At 43.1% G+C, this 18,285-nt stretch overlaps 1 protein-coding gene across 3 annotated transcripts in view; it reads right to left on the bottom strand.

Annotated features, from left to right (window-relative positions):
- Positions 1-2,422: 2,422 nt before the first annotated feature.
- The window catches only part of STON2 (stonin 2), a 91,122-nt gene continuing 75,259 nt past the window's right edge, over positions 2,423-18,285 (bottom strand). For 2 of the 3 annotated variants that reach the window (XM_054199970.1, XM_054199969.1), the window contains 3 exons: positions 15,589-17,424; positions 9,121-9,323; positions 2,424-7,203 (listed from right to left, as the gene is read on the bottom strand). In XM_054199970.1, coding sequence (XP_054055945.1) covers positions 7,120-7,203; positions 9,121-9,323; positions 15,589-17,424 — 2,123 coding nt within the window. In that variant the 3' untranslated portion in view covers positions 2,424-7,119. Of the gene's footprint in view, positions 7,204-9,120; positions 9,324-15,588; positions 17,425-18,285 lie in introns of all 3 variants that reach the window. The other variant, XM_054199971.1, reaches the window with a different exon arrangement.

Below are 18,285 nucleotides of genomic sequence, written 5' to 3'. Positions count from 1 at the left end.
AAAGCCTGGCAGCTTCCAATGGCCACTAGAGAGCAACAGTCCCTCAGCTCCGGCCAACCCGGGGAGCGTGAACACAGCTGAACGCCTTTCCGCTCTGCAGTTCACTTCGCTAGGTAGGACCCATACCACCAACCACAACTTACCATGCAGAAACGTCACTGTCAACTCACACTTTTATCATCCCGTATCTTTTAGGCCCTCTGGCCCCGTACTATTTGAGAGCTGATTCTGACAATGGTTCAGTTCCAAATCCAAGTCTATCTGTTCACATAATATTCATACTAAATTTTTTCCTGACTGGTTTTTCCCTTTGTTCCCAGGGTCAGTGTGTGTAGACTGGGATTCCCCAAGCCGCATTTTTTGCATAGTTCCTGACTTGTCACGGGACTTCATGAGGTTTGAGCACACATTTTTCTCTGTTGAGATTGTAACTTCAGCGTATCCTATTTTGCTCACCCGCGCTCCCCGGGTTGTTCCTCTTGCACCAGCTGTCACTTCCCGAGTGCCAGGGACATTTCTTCCTCCTGGGTAAAGGGTACCTGTAACAGCTCGGGGGGGCAGAAAGCCTGCTGGCTGGTGCAGTGGTAATTTAGACAAGATTTTGATCAAAGGGAGGCGGGGATGGAGGATGCTGTAGTGATTTAGCTCTATTCATCTCTTAGTTGAAAACTGTCTGCAATTTTGCTTTTGTTCTTCTTGACCAGAAGCCAGTATTCTGCTACAGCTCTGCCTGCATCTGTGCGCTGACACGAGGTTTTCCCATTTCGTTCCTTTTTAATCCAAGTACTCTCTGTATTAATACAATTGCTGAGCTGACCATGCCCTAACAAACTTCTTTGTGTCCATGCAGAGGAGCAGAGCTCTCCTTTTCTGTTCTGTGTAAGGGAAACCTTTACAAAAGAGGCTCTCACCTTAGGAAATCACTGCCAGCTTACTCCTGTATTCCACCCCGTGTTCTTCATATCCCTTCAGAAGCTCTTCAGGCCAAGCTGGTTGCTCCCAGTTTATCTACAGCCCCCTGGGGCAGCAGCAACCGGGAGGCTGCCGAAAGTCCCTGAGAGGGAAGGAGCAGCCTGCCCACCCCCCTGGCCCCCAGCCTGCGTCTGCCACACGCTGTGTCACCCCAGTGCAGCTGCAGGCAGTGGCACAGTCACCCCCCTCCATCAGCCTCTGCGGTCCCATCATCCAGAAAGACACCTTTCACAGCTGGTCTTTAATCCACTATTCCAACTACTTTTTTGTTTATATATGGCAGTTGCTGTTAGGCTTCTAATACTGTGACCAAAAGGACAGGAATTTTTTCTGGGACTGGTGCGCTTCATGTTTCAGAGACATCTGCTGTGACACAGACCTGCACCTTAGCTGAAACAATGGGCTGCTTCTCCATCTTTTCCTTTACCTCTGACCTACAGCAGCTTTTGCCCTACTCATAAATTTACGACATACCTGGATTAGACGGTAAGGGCAATCATGGCAACTAAGATCACTGAAAGAAAGCTGTGGTGTTTTTTTTTTCTCCCCAGATTGCGCTATCTCACCGTAGTGATGTCTTTTGTTTGCGTAGCCATCGCGCTGGCACTCTTACCTTCTCCGTCTCTTGTAGAGTGTTTTGGCTTGTCTCGAAGGACTGCCCTATTGCCAAAGAGCGTTCAGCTCCCTGGTTTCAAACTTTCAGCTTTTTCTGTAACTCTCTCTTTTTAAAACTATTTTGCATATTATCAAGCTATCACGGTTAATACCCTCCCAATTTGATAGTATCATTTCCAAATGTCGCTGAATATCTGAATTACAGCAAATAAACTGCTATTACTAACAGCCCCGAATCTTTCTATTTAACTTTCCTTCATTCTTCTGGCTGACCTGATTTGAGTAACGAACACGAGGCACCATTCCCTGTGTGCCTCCATTTTCTTATACTGTTTTGTGATTGACTTAGGGTCAGTCGTACTGAGGCACACTACCGAGAATGTGCTGGGCTCAGAGCAATAACCTGAGCAGCCCTTACGATGGGTATCCGATTTTCTCTGGTCAACGGGACTGCCCAGCTCTTCAGTTTGATTCAGGGAGGGCTTTCAAGAAAAACAGCAGGCTGGTCTCAGCGACTGTGAGAGAAGTGGAAAGATGTCTGGAATGATACATGGCTTACTCGAGTTTGAAAGAACACGGAATCACAGCAGAGGACTCTGCAAATATTTTAGACCTTATCTTTACACTTCCTTTACGAAGAGATGTTCTGATTACAGAAGACACTGCCCTCGCATGCACTCCTGGCTTTAGTGGTCAGAGAACAGAAGCAGAAAAGACCCACTGAGCAGAAGGTTCAATTCTCAATTACTTTGTTTCAGGAAAGGTTCATGCAAATGTTGGATTCTCTTCTATATTATGTGAGCACTGCTCCACACGCCTGTTACGTGGCTCAAGCTCTAGGCCTGCTCCATTTCCTTTGCAGTCTATCATTCAGTCTGGATTATCAAATGAAATAGTCTCTTTTCCGTATATAGTCCCATTACTTGTAATTTATGTCCTTCTTTATGCCATTCAAAACACTCCCTTTTCCTCTTCTGAATTCAAGACTTCTGACTTAGCAGAATGTACAGCACACGCAACTTCAATTCACAGTGAAAATGTGGATATGCTGTTTCATCTTAACATTTATTTAAGTTTTCCCACAGTTCAAACAAAACATGACATCCCATTTCAACTGATAAAATAAAAAGAAAAAAAAATAAACCACTTCTACAAAGTTAGCCAGTGTATAGACTTTCTTACTTTACAAAACGAAAAGGTAGGAGGACATGTTACAAAATAATCATCAAATCAATCAATGTCAATAGTGCAAAGAATGAACTGCAAGTAGAGGAGAGGGAGGGAGGGAGGGTAGGATGGATGGATGGATGGATGGATGGGTGGGTGGGTGGGTGGGTGGCTGAACAAAACAGGAAAGCTAGGAACAGCTATGCCTGTTATCATACAAAATTTTGTATCTCAAAAAGCTCATGACGTGGATTTAACTTTAGTGGCAGAAGAGGGTTAAGTACTTCATCCCTAAGTGTTCTCTGTGCGCTGCAGATTCTTGCAGTGGCCAGTTCTGGAGATGAATACAGCTATAAACATGAGCTGCTAGGTCACTGAAAGGAATTTTTCACCCTCTGGAACAGAGGTTACCTATCAAGGGCTTGATTAATTTGTGTGCGCTCAAGGGCCAAGGAAATTACTGAGAATTTCATGCAAGCAACAGAGCAAGTACCTCCAGGCTGAACTTTGTATACCTTTTCCTCCTGCTTTCATGCTCTTTTGCGTGCAATTGCTCTCTATCCTGGGAGGTGACTGATCAAAAGGGAGTTTTAGCAGCTACTAAGTCATGTGGACGGGAAGACCAACAGGTCTTGGATGTCCTGTCAAGCAAATATGTCAGCCAGAAACCCACCAGAAAAGGTGAATTGTTTCCGCAATGTTTCTTATGATACTGCTACGATGAAGAACCTAAAATCTGTCTCCTTCATAGGATGACTAAATTTTGAGTCTAAATAAAATAAAAGGACAAAAATAGCATCAGTCAGTCACAGTAACTCTCAGCTGAATTTGCCCGTTTGCCTTTGCTAGCAGACTGTCCACAGTTTATACATGTAAGAGGCATTCACTAGAATAAGCTCAGCTGCCTGGAGACGTTTTTAATCTTTTCCCCTTGTGATCAAAGACTGCTGAAGTTTATTTTTCTAGGCAAAATTCCCTGCAATACCTCAAGTCTTATCAAAGCACAAAAATGAAACAAAACCATAATGAGAAATAGAAAGAAGGCTGAGAGGAGGAATAGCTTCAGGGAGTAAACGTATGCTTACCCTGAAGGCACATTTCCTGCACGGAGCGTTTGAGTACTACAAGGTTTTCCAATAAACCAAAGGACTGTGATTCTATCTTTCTCAAAAGGAGTACTAAACTGAAACTATTCAAAGAGATTTTTTTTTCCCCCGAGATAAAAAAAAAAAACACAAAACTCCACTACAGGCATAGCTTGTATCTAAATCATTTCTGCTACTCTAAAACTGACAGAACTCTGAGCTCTTTTCCCCTCACCCCCATCAACAGTCCGTTCAAATTACCACTGTACCTCTACGGATGAAGAGTATATAATTCACGTACGTAAAGTTCATACAGTGACAGTATCTAACACTGAAAAATTGGCACTGTTTAATCAAATAAGAAGAGTGTAACTCTCAAAAAGAGCACTTAGGATCCCGGTATTCAAATGCTCAGTGCTCGTAATGGTGCTGGACCGAAAAAAAAAATTCAGTGGTGACACCTGGTGATAACAACACTAGACTATCTAAAGATTTTGGTTGTTAGTGCTCTTTTGAAAAATCAAACTACTTACTCTAGTGCTTCAATAGGAAATAAATTCTTTTGAAACTCTGGTCGAGGTATTAATCCTAAACTCTTGAAAATTCAGTGGCAAGGACACCAGGAAGATGTTCTCCAGAGATCAGAATGGATTAAAATAGCTTTTTTTATAAACCAGAACACTTTTCCAGTTTTACCTGCATAACTCCATGAGGACTGAAAGACATACTTCCATCGTATAACTAACTACGTAAAAGAGATCAGAGTCAGGCCCATGCTCTTTCTTTCATTCATTAACTTTGAATAAAAAAAAAGAATCGGTGATGGAGAGGTAGAGAAATTAAGTAAATCTGGAAACCTCCAATATGTTCATCTTTCAATTTTTGGGGCATGAAATATTCTGTGGCGGGAGTATGATAGAGATTGAGTAGTTTAAGAATTCAAGAGAGATGGAAAATGATATGCCTTTGATTTTCTCCCTTCTTTAAGGAGTACAACATAATTTTGCTTATTTGCTATTACATATTTGTGTTTTCAAGGGCTGGGGAGCAACAGGCAAAAATTCAGAGACTGAAGCAGATCAGTGCAGATCAGAGTGGGGGCTCTCCCGACTGTTTCTTTCACAAAACATTCTCACGCTTCCTCAGCAACATCCCAGCACTCCTTCAGCTTGGTTCTGTTGGATTTCTTGCTGGTCCTTTTCAGAAACTGTACACTGGGAGCTGCAGTGAAAAACAGGGAAAACACCCAGAAGTTCTTTGAATGCCTTTGAAAAGAAGAGTGACTTTCACAGACTGGAGTTGCCATGCAACTCATCACAGCCAGCCTGTCACAGAGCTGAGAATCAGTCACGAATTCAGCCCCCTGCTCTCAGAAGTTTCACAACCTATACAAGTAATTACTTAATAAATAACGATTCCTCGCACTTCATCAGTAATTTTAATCCACTGATCTTGGAATGCTTCCTAAAAGTTAATAGCATTCTTCCACGTACAGAGAGGTGTTGCAAATGCTTAGTACTAACTGGCGTGCTCCGAGCCAGGAGCACTACCCGCAATAGAGTATTATATGCCTATTAAGAAGTCCTTGAAGGACTGAGACTTTACATATTTACAATGGTGTAAATATAAATCACTAGGCTGATCTAGGCCTGGAATTTAGACGCATATAAAAAGGCATAGAAGTTCCCTATAATTTGTTTTAAATTCTACCACTGTAATTAATCTCATGTTTTATTTGGGATCTTAACGTTATAGTGATTTTTATAGGAGTCACAGTAAAAGCAGTAATTTTGTTATATGAAATGTAAAATAAAATAAATGTATAAATTTATAAAAAAAGCTTTCATTTTAATTCATTATGATTTTAAATTACACTGCTAAGGCTTTCCAAATGTGTGACTTTAAAGTCAGCAGTAACCTTTCGAGATGAATGACTTAATAAATTACTTTTCTTACATTTAAAATTACCTTGAGATAAAATATTATGCAAGCCATGGAAACAACTACAAAAAATGTACTGTTTTATCTGAAAATATATACGAAGGAGTGATTTTTGCCTTCTGCATTTTTATTTAGAAATAAGATGTCAGACTTGCCGTTACTTTCAGCTAAATAGAGATCAAAAAATCTCCATGATGGAAGCTTGTTTAATTTTTGAAAAAAGATTTGGGGTCCCAGTTAGTGGGGGTTTTACAAAGATACAACTTACTTATATTGTAGGTTCAAGATAGAACATGAAAGTAATATTGCACTGCAAGCAAGGACACTCCAAGGAGTTTCAGGAAGGCAAACAACGTTGTCTGTTAAAGTAATCATGTTCTGACATTTTCAATAACCATCCAACTTACCCATCCAAGAAAACATAAAAAAACCCAAACAACCCACCCAAACCCAAACCCCAATATTTTCCCCTTAAATATCTTTCTAGGCAGGAATGATCTAATCTTAGCAAAGTCCCTCCTGTATCACCTCTATTATAACACACATTCCCTGTTACTAGCAGCTATAACCATGTTCAGTCAAGACAACAAAACAGCCCAGACTAACAAACAAAAATGTTAAGGAACTGCAGAGGCTTTCTTGTAACTTGTGCAGACGCCATGAATAATGTGTACAATGACACGTTGTCGTTCAGAGGATGGGACAGGAAAGGGTGAATAGAAGAACAGCTACATAATTAGCTGTCCTGTCTGTAGTTCATCTGCTTGCCCATTTACTGTGTTTAAGATGCAGAGTTTGTTGATTCTCCAGAAGGATGCTCAGGGTTTTCACTCCGTTGACCACTTCAGAAAAGAGATTTTGTATCATTTTTTACCTCGATGCTCCCTGAGTTTTATTTGGCAGCTCAGAAGGAAGAGAATCTGGTGATGACCAAACCAACAGGCACACAAAAAAATTGTTAACGCAGGAGGGCAAGATTGTAAGTGAGATAAAGGCTGCTTTCTGGTTTGGCTGTGACGGTGGCCAGACCATACTTCAGTGCAGAACCTAGACAGTGAAGAGGCAGAAAAGGCAGGCTTGACTGTAATACAAGTCGTTCTGTCTACACTAACTGTACTTAAATCACTCCAGCAAAAGCCCATGGGTCCGCTCCAAACAAACCACTGGCGAGCTTCTTCTCAAAGTATGGATCATCACAAGGAAAAATAATACTCTTCAGAGCATTATTTTAAAAGTAGTACTCCATGCTTCTTAAAGAAAAATACCAAAACCCTGCAAGTCCTTTCTTCCAGGTCGTTATTTTGACCACCCCTCTTGAGACCCGCAGACTGATCTTCCTTCACTGCGTAGCACATTCATTGACATTTGCAGCATCTTCTCTCTTCAGATCCTCATTCAAGCTTTTCTTCTGCTCTATTTCAACCTGGCAGAGGAAAAAGAGGGAGAACATTTGTAATGAGAAAGGAAAGAAAAAGATTCAAAAATCTTCCTTAGTGGTGACTTGTGTCCTACTCAGGTGAAGAAACTCTTGGTAAACTGAGAGGGTTGTGAAGAGAAATGGACCGAGGAGGAAAAGCTGGATTTGATCTACTGTAAGTGTTTTCAGTCTAATCCAAACAGTTTTACGATTCAACAGTGTTATGACATCATTTCCAGAAGAGAAAATGTCACGCAGAGAACCGGTCTCCGATGATTTTATATTCATTACCATCCCCAGCTGTACTCTGAATCCAGACCCAGAACCAACTCTGCAGAGGACAGGTGGCTTCCCAAGAGACAGCAGATGACCAGCCTCAATTTTAAACTCTGCAAAGACTCTTGTATAAAGCAAAGAGATCAATTTATAAAATGCACGTCTACATCTACATTTGTGTTCTAGATTTCAACGCCTCCGAAAACTCAGGGATAATCCACTGTTTCATTCTTAAGAGGGATATTTAGAAGACCAAATACCATCTCCAGGGAATTTAAGAGACTACTAAAAATGTAATTACAATTACTGTTAAAAATATTTGCCATGAGAATCTTTTCAGTATCCCTCATCAGTGCTCTTAAAGAAGGCAGGTAGGATGCCAACTTCTCTGCTGAGTGATCAGCTAACATGCAAATTTTGGCATACTGAGATTCTTGGCAGGTATATACATATTGCATTTTCCCATCTGCTCCTCTCCTTAGGGCAGGCAGGAAGAAGAAATATTTAAGGACAGAAATAACGTGTTCCTTTTGTCTGCTGTAGCACTCCCACTGTAGCTGCTACAAAGAACAGCAAAACTCCCTGTTCACACTCCTACCACATCAGCTAATCCCCAGTAGCTGCCTGTGTGTATGTGTATGCTCTTTGTCGTGGTTTGGGCTGGACTGGCCGCTAAACGAATGACAGACGCTCTCTTCACCTCTCTCTCTCCCTTCCCAGAAGAGAAGGGAAAGAAAATGAGGGAGAGACTTATGGGTCAAAAAGAAAACTAAAACTGCTTTATTGAAATATTAATAATAAAAACAAAAGATTATATATACATATATATATATAAAAAAATAATGAAATATATACAATATATACAAAACCAGTATGGAGCTCCCAGGATGAAGATCACAACACCGGCAGGCATTGGGAAAGTCCCATACTGGACTCAGTGACAGATGGGAACTGGATTCCAGAGCTGGATTCGGGAACACATGGATTGGGATCAAAGGACAGAGTCCTCCTCAGACGCCGGCCACTGAAGAAAGAAGCTGACCCCTTTGATCCCTCAGCTTTTATATTGAGCATGATGCAGATGGGGTGGAATACCCTGTTGGTCAGTTTTGGGTCACTTGTCCTGTCTGCTCCTCCCCGCAGGTGTGATCCCTCTATGCTCTTCCGCTTCCAACCCTCCAACGTGGTACATAAAGTGAGCTGACCTTGGTTGTTATAGCAATAAGTATAAGCAGGAGCCTCTCTGCATACCATCCCTTGGTATTAACTATAAACATCAGGCCTTACCACTCTGGAAGCAGACACTGTCCAAAGAATACGCCGTTAATTTCAGAGAATTCAGTTAGTTAGAAGAGACTTAACTGAAAAGTAAAATTACTGAACAGAAAATGGGTTCTGTTTTACTTCAAACCAGGACACTCTTCCACAAAGCAACTGGAAGCAAGTTTATTCCATCTTTGCTGAGGAATAATCCACTGCTTGTTTGCCATGAATCAATAGGCTGCGCATGTGTAGCTACTGCACAGAGCCTGGCATGTGCCAAATTCCCACCTCATTTACCCATGGTATTTTATTTGTCTGCCCCTGCTTTTCAAGACAATGTAGTATGCAAAGTAACCGTGGCAACTGCCACATGCTCAGTCTTACCTTGTAACTGTAGTGTGCTGAATAGTTGACCCACTTCCTCACATCGGTCTTGTCCTCAACAGAGATGGACCGAACAGTGGCTTTGGACGCAGAAGTGGTGGGCATGTCAAATTCCACATCTACATAGCGGACAAAACTGGAAGGCACTTCCCGGTCAGAGCCAAGCTCTAGGTGACAGAAGAAGCAGTGAGGATGGCCAGAAGCTGGAAAAAGAGAGCAAACAGACATGGAAATTGTGTTGGGTGGATCAAAAAAGACACCACCTAGGAGGAGGCAACATCACGAAACTGCAAGAAACCCAGAATCTGCCTAAGTGAACTACTTCGCAGCAAGTGACAGTATCTATCTTACCTGCTTCAATAATGTTGTGACTTTCCAGAGGAATTAAACAAAATAAATGCAAAAAGAACTGATGATCACTCTAGTTTTTTTTTAGTGGGGGAAAATACAAGATGTAAATTAAGCATCATAGGGTAAAGGTATTTCTCCTCTTCTGATTTCCCCAGTGTATGTAACATGCTAAGTATATTGTGGCACATCTTTCTGAAGTGTCATGTATTGACAGTAAGTAAAGGTGGGATTTGGCAGATATTTCACATTTATTTTAGATTGTTATTCCCATTTTTAGCAAAAAAAATATACTGGATATGATTAAATAATTTTTCTGGTTTCAAAAAGCAAATTCGTGCACAGCCTGGAAATAACTGTTTATTCCTTACTCTACCCCACAACAAGGTGGCTAGTCATTAAAGATGGCAAGGTGAGGAAGCAATCACATTGAGCTCTGTCATCTGTAAATGATAACCTTTGTCATTATTTTTTTCCCCTTTGTTTTGCTGGACAGCAGTGATGTTTAAAAATTAAATTAAGGACTGCGAGTCAAGCTAGGCTGGTTTTATTTCTGACTGCTGCCAACTCTCTAAGCTCCTGAGCAAGTCATTTAAGGTCTGCGCCTCAGTTTCTCTGTCAGCAAAATGAGGATGAGAGTCTTCAAAGCCACCTTGGGCTTTCTGATTGATGGGATCCTATTATCTAAGTATGCATAAGTGAAAATAATGTATAAATAAATGAACGGAATCCTTGTCTGCCACTGTTACAGGCTTTAGGATTTCTGCCTACTTATTAATTGGGAAAGTTCTTCTCCATACAGCTCAGAAAGGTGTACAGGACAGAGAAAAGGAAGGAGAAAGGCAGGCACAGTCAAAAAGAACTGGGGAAAGCCCAGAAGCTCCCCCTGGGAAGAGGAGGAAAACACCACCTGTGAAGGACTTGCAAGCCTGGGCCTTGAAAAGGAAGTCAGCTCCTCATTCAGATCTTAGCCCAAAAATCAGCCTTGTCGAGCTGAAGCTTGAAAAGCAAGATGTGTTTTTTTGAGACATCACTTGTCCCAACAGGATGAAATTGAACAGTCTTTAGAGGGCTTAGGTATTGCAACATCCCACTTAACCTCTGAAATAGAGTTGGAAAAAAGTTTCAACCCGGTATAAGTCTGGGTAAAAATTTCATCTAGAGTCAGCCTCATAGTTCCCAACAGTCTAGCCAGAGTTTCCTCACAACTGGAAGGTTTATACACTTATGTCTGTTTATAAAGTGCTGTCTGCAGCAAATCCAACGAGAGGCTATGCAGTTCAGCAGAGACCACAGAGATATGCAGCACCACCGTGGGAGCCAAGTTCCAAGTGAGTGGGTGCAATATCAAGCAGATATAAAAGCTTGAGTTCTGCAAGCATTAAAATACATCACCCACTTTTCATCAGGATTAATCATCCCAAGCACAGTTGCCCTGGTTCTAAAGTGAGATGGGATCTCTCTCTGACAGTGTTTCCAACCTTTTCATACCTGGAGCACACTTTTTCTGGATAAAAAGCAGCAGTGCACAGCAGACCTTCAAGATGATCCCACGCACCACGGGCTAGCAGCAGCCCCATGTGCTCTCACAGAGAACATTGTGCCCTCCAGCATGGCAGGGCTTTTGCTTCTGCCCAGTTCTTGAGCCTGGTGGTGGTGGGCACACCTGTGGTGGCTGTGCACATCAGCCTCTGCCACGGGACACTCGGGTGCCACTGCACATACCCGGCAATCACTGCTCTCTGGCACTGCCTTAGGAAGATGCCTAAAAATGAGTCATTCCTGGCTCAAAAATTCTGTGTTCAGCCCTTAGTACTGGCAACCAACTCCCAGTCTCAGGCTCCCCATCCATTCCTATCTCTTTCCTCACCCTGTATCAGCCTCAGAAGACTCCTCATTGTAATCCTTCCTGCTCATCCACTTTGCTACGCTTTTCCTCTCCTCTGGTTTGCCGTGGCTTGCTCCCTCCATCAGACTGCCTGGCTTGCAGTGGGGTCCCACGGCAGCCCAGGAGAGGCGGCTCTGTGCTCCACAGCTACAAAACGTTCAGCTTGTGCCACTACGCTCCTGAGCTGGCATGTGCTCGGTTGCTTTTGGGATGGACACATAAGAAGCTAACACTGGGAAGTGTTTAACTGGGCCTGAGCACGCTGTGTGACAGGTGCTTTGGAGATCTGAGCTTTTCAACTCTGCATAATTGCAACTGGACACATGGAACCAGCAACCACTCTTCTAACACACCTGAATGTTGGATATTCACAGACTTAGAAAAAAAAAAAAGGAGGTGGGGGGAATAACGGGGGAAAAAGGCAAAAAAAAAAAGAATGCAATTAAATTAACAAAGCAATTTTTCAGTAATTTAATTTCTTCTAGTAGGAGTACCCACTAACAGAAAAGACCATGCACAACACTAAAAAAAATACGGAAGTTATTAATTTAAACCAGCTCAGCATGGTAGGCAAACAGATGAAGTGATTAAGATAGCAACTCCTCCACCAAAGCTACAGCAAAAATACCAACCACATCAGAGTTCACTAGTGTCCCGAGCATGAGGCACACAAGGCACAACTTCTATAGCCCTTCTGTTTGTTCAACAGGCTCATTAAGAGCTCCTTCTCTAACAGACAGGTATGCTTTTTAGTAAAATCAGGAGGAAATCAACAGACTGCTTTTGCATCTCTTGTTTCCTTGAGATACTAGCATTTCATTCTGATGATCAGGGATCTGATAACAAAATTCATATATACGCATGGGTTACTGTGATTGGAGGGAATCTGTTCCAAACCACTCTGATGTCCCAACATGTTTGGACTAAAGGATTTAATTTACTTCAGAAAGTATACCAAGGCGCCTGGGATCCACAGCCAAACTAGACCAAAGTTCAAATATCCAGATCCAAGGCTCTGCATAGAGGCTACATCCCTGCTTTGCTGGAAGAGTGTTTTCCCACGAACGAAGACCGGGTGCATGTTTTCCTAATATTCTGCTGGTGGATCAAAAAAACCCAAAGATGTGGAGCCTAGCCAGCTGCAACTGAAGCTCTGCAGAGCCCGTAAATAGCTTTCTTTATCAAGTGCTTTGATCATATTAATTGTGAATATGAGAAGGGCAATAAAGTTTAACCAGCTATTTTGGAAAGGATTTCAGCAATGTGCTCAGTAGAATCCAGTCCGTATTTTTTTTTTTTAGGTCAAATCATAGCCAGAGTACACACAGTCCTTCATTCGTCATATGCTTTTCCATGTCCAGTCATAAGCAGATGCTTTGGCTACAAAATACTACAGACAGTGCTGATAACAAGTTCCTATAGTGAGAGTGCAAAGGTCCCCATTAGAAAGCACAAAGAGAAAACATTCAGATAAGGCAGCAAAGCTGCTGAAATAATTCTTATCAATTTAGGTGGTAGGATACCACAACCTGAATGCGAGCAGCCCTCCTCCCCTGCGGGGCTGTGGCATTGCCTGCCCCCTCAGGGCAGACTCCGGGCAGGGCTGATGGTGTCACACTCCTCACGTCCACACAGAGCCTCCACCAGCCTGCGTTCAGGCAATGGGGCGAAGCACAAGAGGTCCAAGTGGCTACCTGGAGACCTCTGGAGCTCCTGGGATCGTGTTTGCAAGGGACTGATGTGTCAGGGCACACAATGTGGATGAACAAAGGGTCCCACAGTAAGTCTGTGCCTATGTATGTACTTTGTCTGGCCCACGGGGCTGGCAGACAGGCACATGTGCTGGAGGGAGTCATGCAATGCATACGCCCCAGGTCATGTGGACGGATTGTGTGGCCTCTGGAGGCAGGGTGGAGCTGGAGACTGTGGCTACCTGCAGCATTTCTCACCAGCTGCAGTGTGATGCCACCACCTCTCTCCTGCTCTGGAGTCTCGGGCACCAGAACAGTTCATTAGCAGACCAGATGTTTAGGGAGGACCCAGAGCACTGTAAGAGGTGAGTTGCAGGTGCCACAGTAAGACAGCATGGAGTGCGAGTCAGGGGAATATTTTTGTACTTAATGCTTGAGAATGCATCATTTATAGAGACTTCTGCAAATAGGTGGAGGTGAGTTGTTATATGACTTGCGGGTAGGGCTGGATACAGCCAAGCATGCACAAGGTTGTGAGTAGATCACGTCAGTATCACATGGTCAGAAGTGTATGTGGTCCATCAGGCAAATCTAAGAAGGAGTGGGAATCAATGCTTTTGAGTACCATTTACATCCCTCTTTGTTTGCCATGTGCTTTGCGTAAGGAAAACCATGGGACAAGTACTGTCAAGCAATGTAAATAGACCTTGAGAGGCAAGGTTAGATTTAAACTACACTTGGCCTGCCCTCTCATGGCTTTGGGATTCCCGCTCTCTCACATACCTCATGTATCCTGGCCAAGACAGTGCTTGCAAGGCCCTTCCTTTCCCTGAAATTACATCTGATCTGACCAGAGGCGTGAGGACACTCTTTTCCTCTCAGGATGTAAACAAATACTAACTGCCCTGCATTCTGCACGGTGACACTGATGGATAGTTGCTCTATGGCTGGGCGCCAACGGCAGCGCCAAGTCTGTGATGCATTTCCTCCTGACACAGGGTACATACAACAAAGCTTCACGCTGGGAGAGATGAGGTCAAGGAAATAGGAGACACAGGTCAACATCTCCCTCAAAGCTGCAATGGGTAAGGGGGTATCACCTCGCAGGAGGCAGTAGAGCCAGGAGTTCTGCCTCTTCTCCTGGTTTGCTACCAGTATGTTCTGTGATTGTGTTAAAGTTTGGGGACTTCTGTTTCCCCAGCTGCAATGTCTATATGGTATATGGGGATCTTTGGAGAGAAGATGCCACAAAAGGCCCAATTTCACAGCATCTCGTTCCCAGAGCGTGTGCAGATGGCATAGTGAGATTTTCCTCACAAGCATGTTATTGCTCATAAACAGCCTGAGGTTAATTTTTCATTGTGGTATTTCTCTCGAGTTCCCAATCTCTCTCTTCTTATGCCCTGCACTACAGAAAACACGGAGCCTTCATTTTTGTCAATGATATCCCTCCAAATTTGTAACCTATCGTGTAAGCTGGCGTCCTTGGGCTGTGATCCTAAAGATTAGAAGACTTGAATCACTGTTTTGCTGACACTGTAGTTCAAACTCAGGAAAAACATATGTCCTTAGAAAGTGCCAAATCTGGTACAACACTGAACTTGCAGGGAACTCTGAATATGGAAACCTACCCAGTCACCCAGCTGCATTACTACAGCATTAGTACTAAAAATCTCATTTTACAAATCTCATTTGTAAAAAGCTAATCTAGATCAGAGAAATCAAGAAGTAGAATTTTCACAACAAATAAAAATAAACCCGATTTGTCTAGCTTTATTGCACACCATGCATGAAAGGCAGGAAGTGTAATGACTGGCAGCAATGACCAAAGGGAACAGTAGCTCGCTCATATTATTTGAATGTTTAATTATGATCATGTTACTAGAAATACAAAGACTTGTGGATTTGATGTTGGTATTCTCTCTTCAGGTTTAAGATGCATTTATGTGTCTGCACTGATTACAGAAACATAGCCACTAACGGGCTTTTGGAAATTTTTTTTTTTAAATGGTTGCACAATGTCTTCTGTCCTTTTACAATCCTCGTTCCAGACACTTTGTAGACATTAGTTGTGGTATACACATTGAAATATATAGCATTGGCCCAGTATGCTTGGCAATACATGGAAAAGAAATCACATGTGCTGGAACTACAGCAATTTACGTGGTCCTGTCCTTCAGCCCCGTAGTGTAGTATCTTGCCTTTGCAAGTTACCTAAAAAAGCCCTGCTTCCAATAACAGTGCTAAGCACACAGAGATGTTTGATGCCTAAGTCCCATAATGTACTCATAAAAGCAGAGACAGAAGGCATATTTTTGCATCAGGAAAACCTGAGCCTGTTTTTCTCATTAGCAATGTTTGTAGGCTACGTAAAGCTACTGCAATGAAGGGTCAGATAAACTTGTCATGCAACTAACTGATGTCCTTTGGTATGCTACAGAGGATGATTTATCCCTCACCACGTAAACACAGCATTCCCTATCTTCCAAAATACATAACTCCTTTTAGTTTACTCCTGCAGGGATGGTATGCACCACTCACCTGAGTTTTTGTCAGGCAGTCGGTTTATCCTCCATACGATGGAATTAAAGGCATGCTCATATTTGGCAGTTCCCAAAGTTACTCTCATTACTGGCTCAGAACCAGACAGACTGGTTGATCCAAAAGTGGCCCCCTTGTTCACCTTGGCTTTCAAAGATTTCTCCCCCAGGACGCTCTCCCTGCGGAAGTTCTTCACCCACTCGTTTGGCACTGGGTAGCGGATCATCACATTTTCACAAGGGACCTGAGATAAAGGGTCACGGTTGGAAGAGAACCCAGTGGACATCATCAGCCAGCTCTGCACCTCCACCTCAGCACCATTGATGCTGGCAGCCGTCCTCAGAGTAAAAGGCAAAGTTTTCTCAGCAAAGACAGTTCTGAATCGCATCAGTTCAAACCGGCAGGCATCCAAAGGGTTGAACAGGATAATACGCGAGTTATTAAACACATCCTCATCCACACATGAATGGAACTGACAGCTGTATAATTTAATCCACTTAGTGGTAGTAGTGGGCATAATATCCTGCCTTGCAACTATTTCATTCCCTTTGATCAGGATATCGTTAAGGCCCAGTCTGCATTCTGCCAGGCCAGAAAGGAAGCTGAGAACATAGATATGGGTCAGCACACTGTGCTGGAGAATCACACTGTCTCCTTTGGCCAAGATACCATGAAACTCATCCCTGACGTCAACTGTGATTTCTTCTTCTTGATAGTTTAGTCCCACTGTGCTCAGACCTGTTGATGAGGCTGGCAAGTTCATCAGTGTGTCTTGCACAGCACTGATGAAGCTAAGGAAGTCTTCATAATTTGTAGTCCCAAGCTTGATAATTTGCTCTCTCTCTGCTGTGTGAGCAATGGCTGGCTTAGGCTGATACTTCTTTTTCTCCTTGTAGGTTGTGCGGTCTAACCGCACACTGTGTATCCTTCCATTCTCATCATAGTTCTGGAGTTTGCGCTCTGAAATCTCATGATTGATTTCAAGTTTGAATTCCCGGAAAGGCTTCTCCAGTCCTTTCTCATAAAAAAGCTGTATACATCCACTGTCTGTCAGCTTGACGTATATTGGTCCCCAGTGCCTGGATGACATAATATTCTTCTTCTCTGGGATCCTGAGCATCATTGGCCATCCATCCTTTGGCTGAGCTGGTGCCAGGTTAAATAAGGCTGCCTCCAGATCATATGGCAACATGGGGTCATCATCAGGCAAGGTAGGGCTGCTCACACGATCTGGGTCTCCAATCTGGAGTTGCTTGAGCTGCTCTACAGCATCTGTGTGGGTTACACTTTTGTTTGCCTCATGGAAACTGATGGTATCAGGCTCTTGATGGAGAATAATGAGAGAGTCTCTTTGGCTTTTGCCTGGAGCACTGGAGACAGAAGAACTTTTGGAACGTCTGTCTCGCTCCTCGAAGAATGAACTGAATGGATTGATGGGTGAGGGTTGGACATCTCGCAGAGATTCATCCAGGAAGGGATTAGTAGCACTCCATGGTGGTGTTTCAACAGAAGGCAACTTGGTTAAGGAGGAGAGATCTAGTTTTTTAATTTTGGAAAGGTCACCCAAAGTGCTTTTAGGACGTTCTCTTTTCTTAAAGGATGTAGTGAGGTTAAAGTTAACATCTGGAGTCTGTGTTTCTGCAGGTGCGGTGTCTGTTTTCAAGGGAGAAAGGTTCTGTGGTGAAAAACTGACTTCATTGTCATCAAAAGTCACCCAGCTGGGAAAGCGAACTGTGGTTGGGGTGGATGAATGCCCATTCACGGAAGTGTTGTTCAGCTGCCAGTTGACAGCCTCCATATCTACCTCTTCATCTTCCTGGAGAGACGAGGAATTGTCTTTAAAAAAAGAGGGGAGGGGAGGAAATTTCAGCTAATTATTCTGAAGTTACCTAGTTCTCTCCACTAAAAGAAAAACACAGTCTGCACAACAGTTTGCATGCTCAAGAAAGGCCTATTCATATGCTGGGCAAGAAAGATAATCAAAAGACTTGGCTAAAATGCTGAAGAGAGCCTGGCAAGAATGGAGAACTAGATTCAGCCAGTTTTAAATGGACAGTTTAACACAGAAAAGGAATGGAGGAAGAAATACAAGAGGAGTGACAGCAATGATGGTATTGCTCTCATTCAAACATAATGACCTAAAAAAGAAACTTAGCCTACATGTTGTAGTTAAAAAGCTTCCCTCGCTGAACTTTCAGGCTGCATTTCTTCTCTCCGCCTATCTTCTGTCATTTGCCTGTTTTGCCCCCTCTCTCCCTTTCTGTCCCCATACCCTTTCTCTACAGAAGAATCCAGTGGGGAGAGGGAATGAACATTGAGGACAAGCACTTCTCCACTTTGTCCCCACATACTTGTCTGCACATTCACTGTTACCACAAAAGCACACGGGGATATGGTGAAGGCACCACAAAAGGTGCCTAGGTGGCATTTTTGCCCAGGATGTGTTCAGCAAAGAGACTCTTTGACTTAACCAGTGGGAAAGAGTCTGCCAGTCCTTGGATATCTCTGAAAAATCTCTTGGAGGAGCTGTGATCTAGGGATGTACGTTAGGATAAGGAAAAACATATATCTGACTTGTATTTTCCTAGTCTCAGGCTTTGCCAAGCCACCTCCCAGAAGCCTGCATCATACTGTGCTATTTCATTCCCAACTCCGTCTGGAGGAGATAGCGACAGTGTTAATAAAGTGTTTTCCAAA

The sequence above is a fragment of the Rissa tridactyla genome, chromosome 4 (assembly GCF_028500815.1).
Source record: "Rissa tridactyla isolate bRisTri1 chromosome 4, bRisTri1.patW.cur.20221130, whole genome shotgun sequence".
Lineage (NCBI taxonomy): Eukaryota > Metazoa > Chordata > Aves > Charadriiformes > Laridae > Rissa > Rissa tridactyla.
Note: the sequence above shows the minus strand (reverse complement) of the source record. Positions and strands in the feature narration are given on the sequence as shown.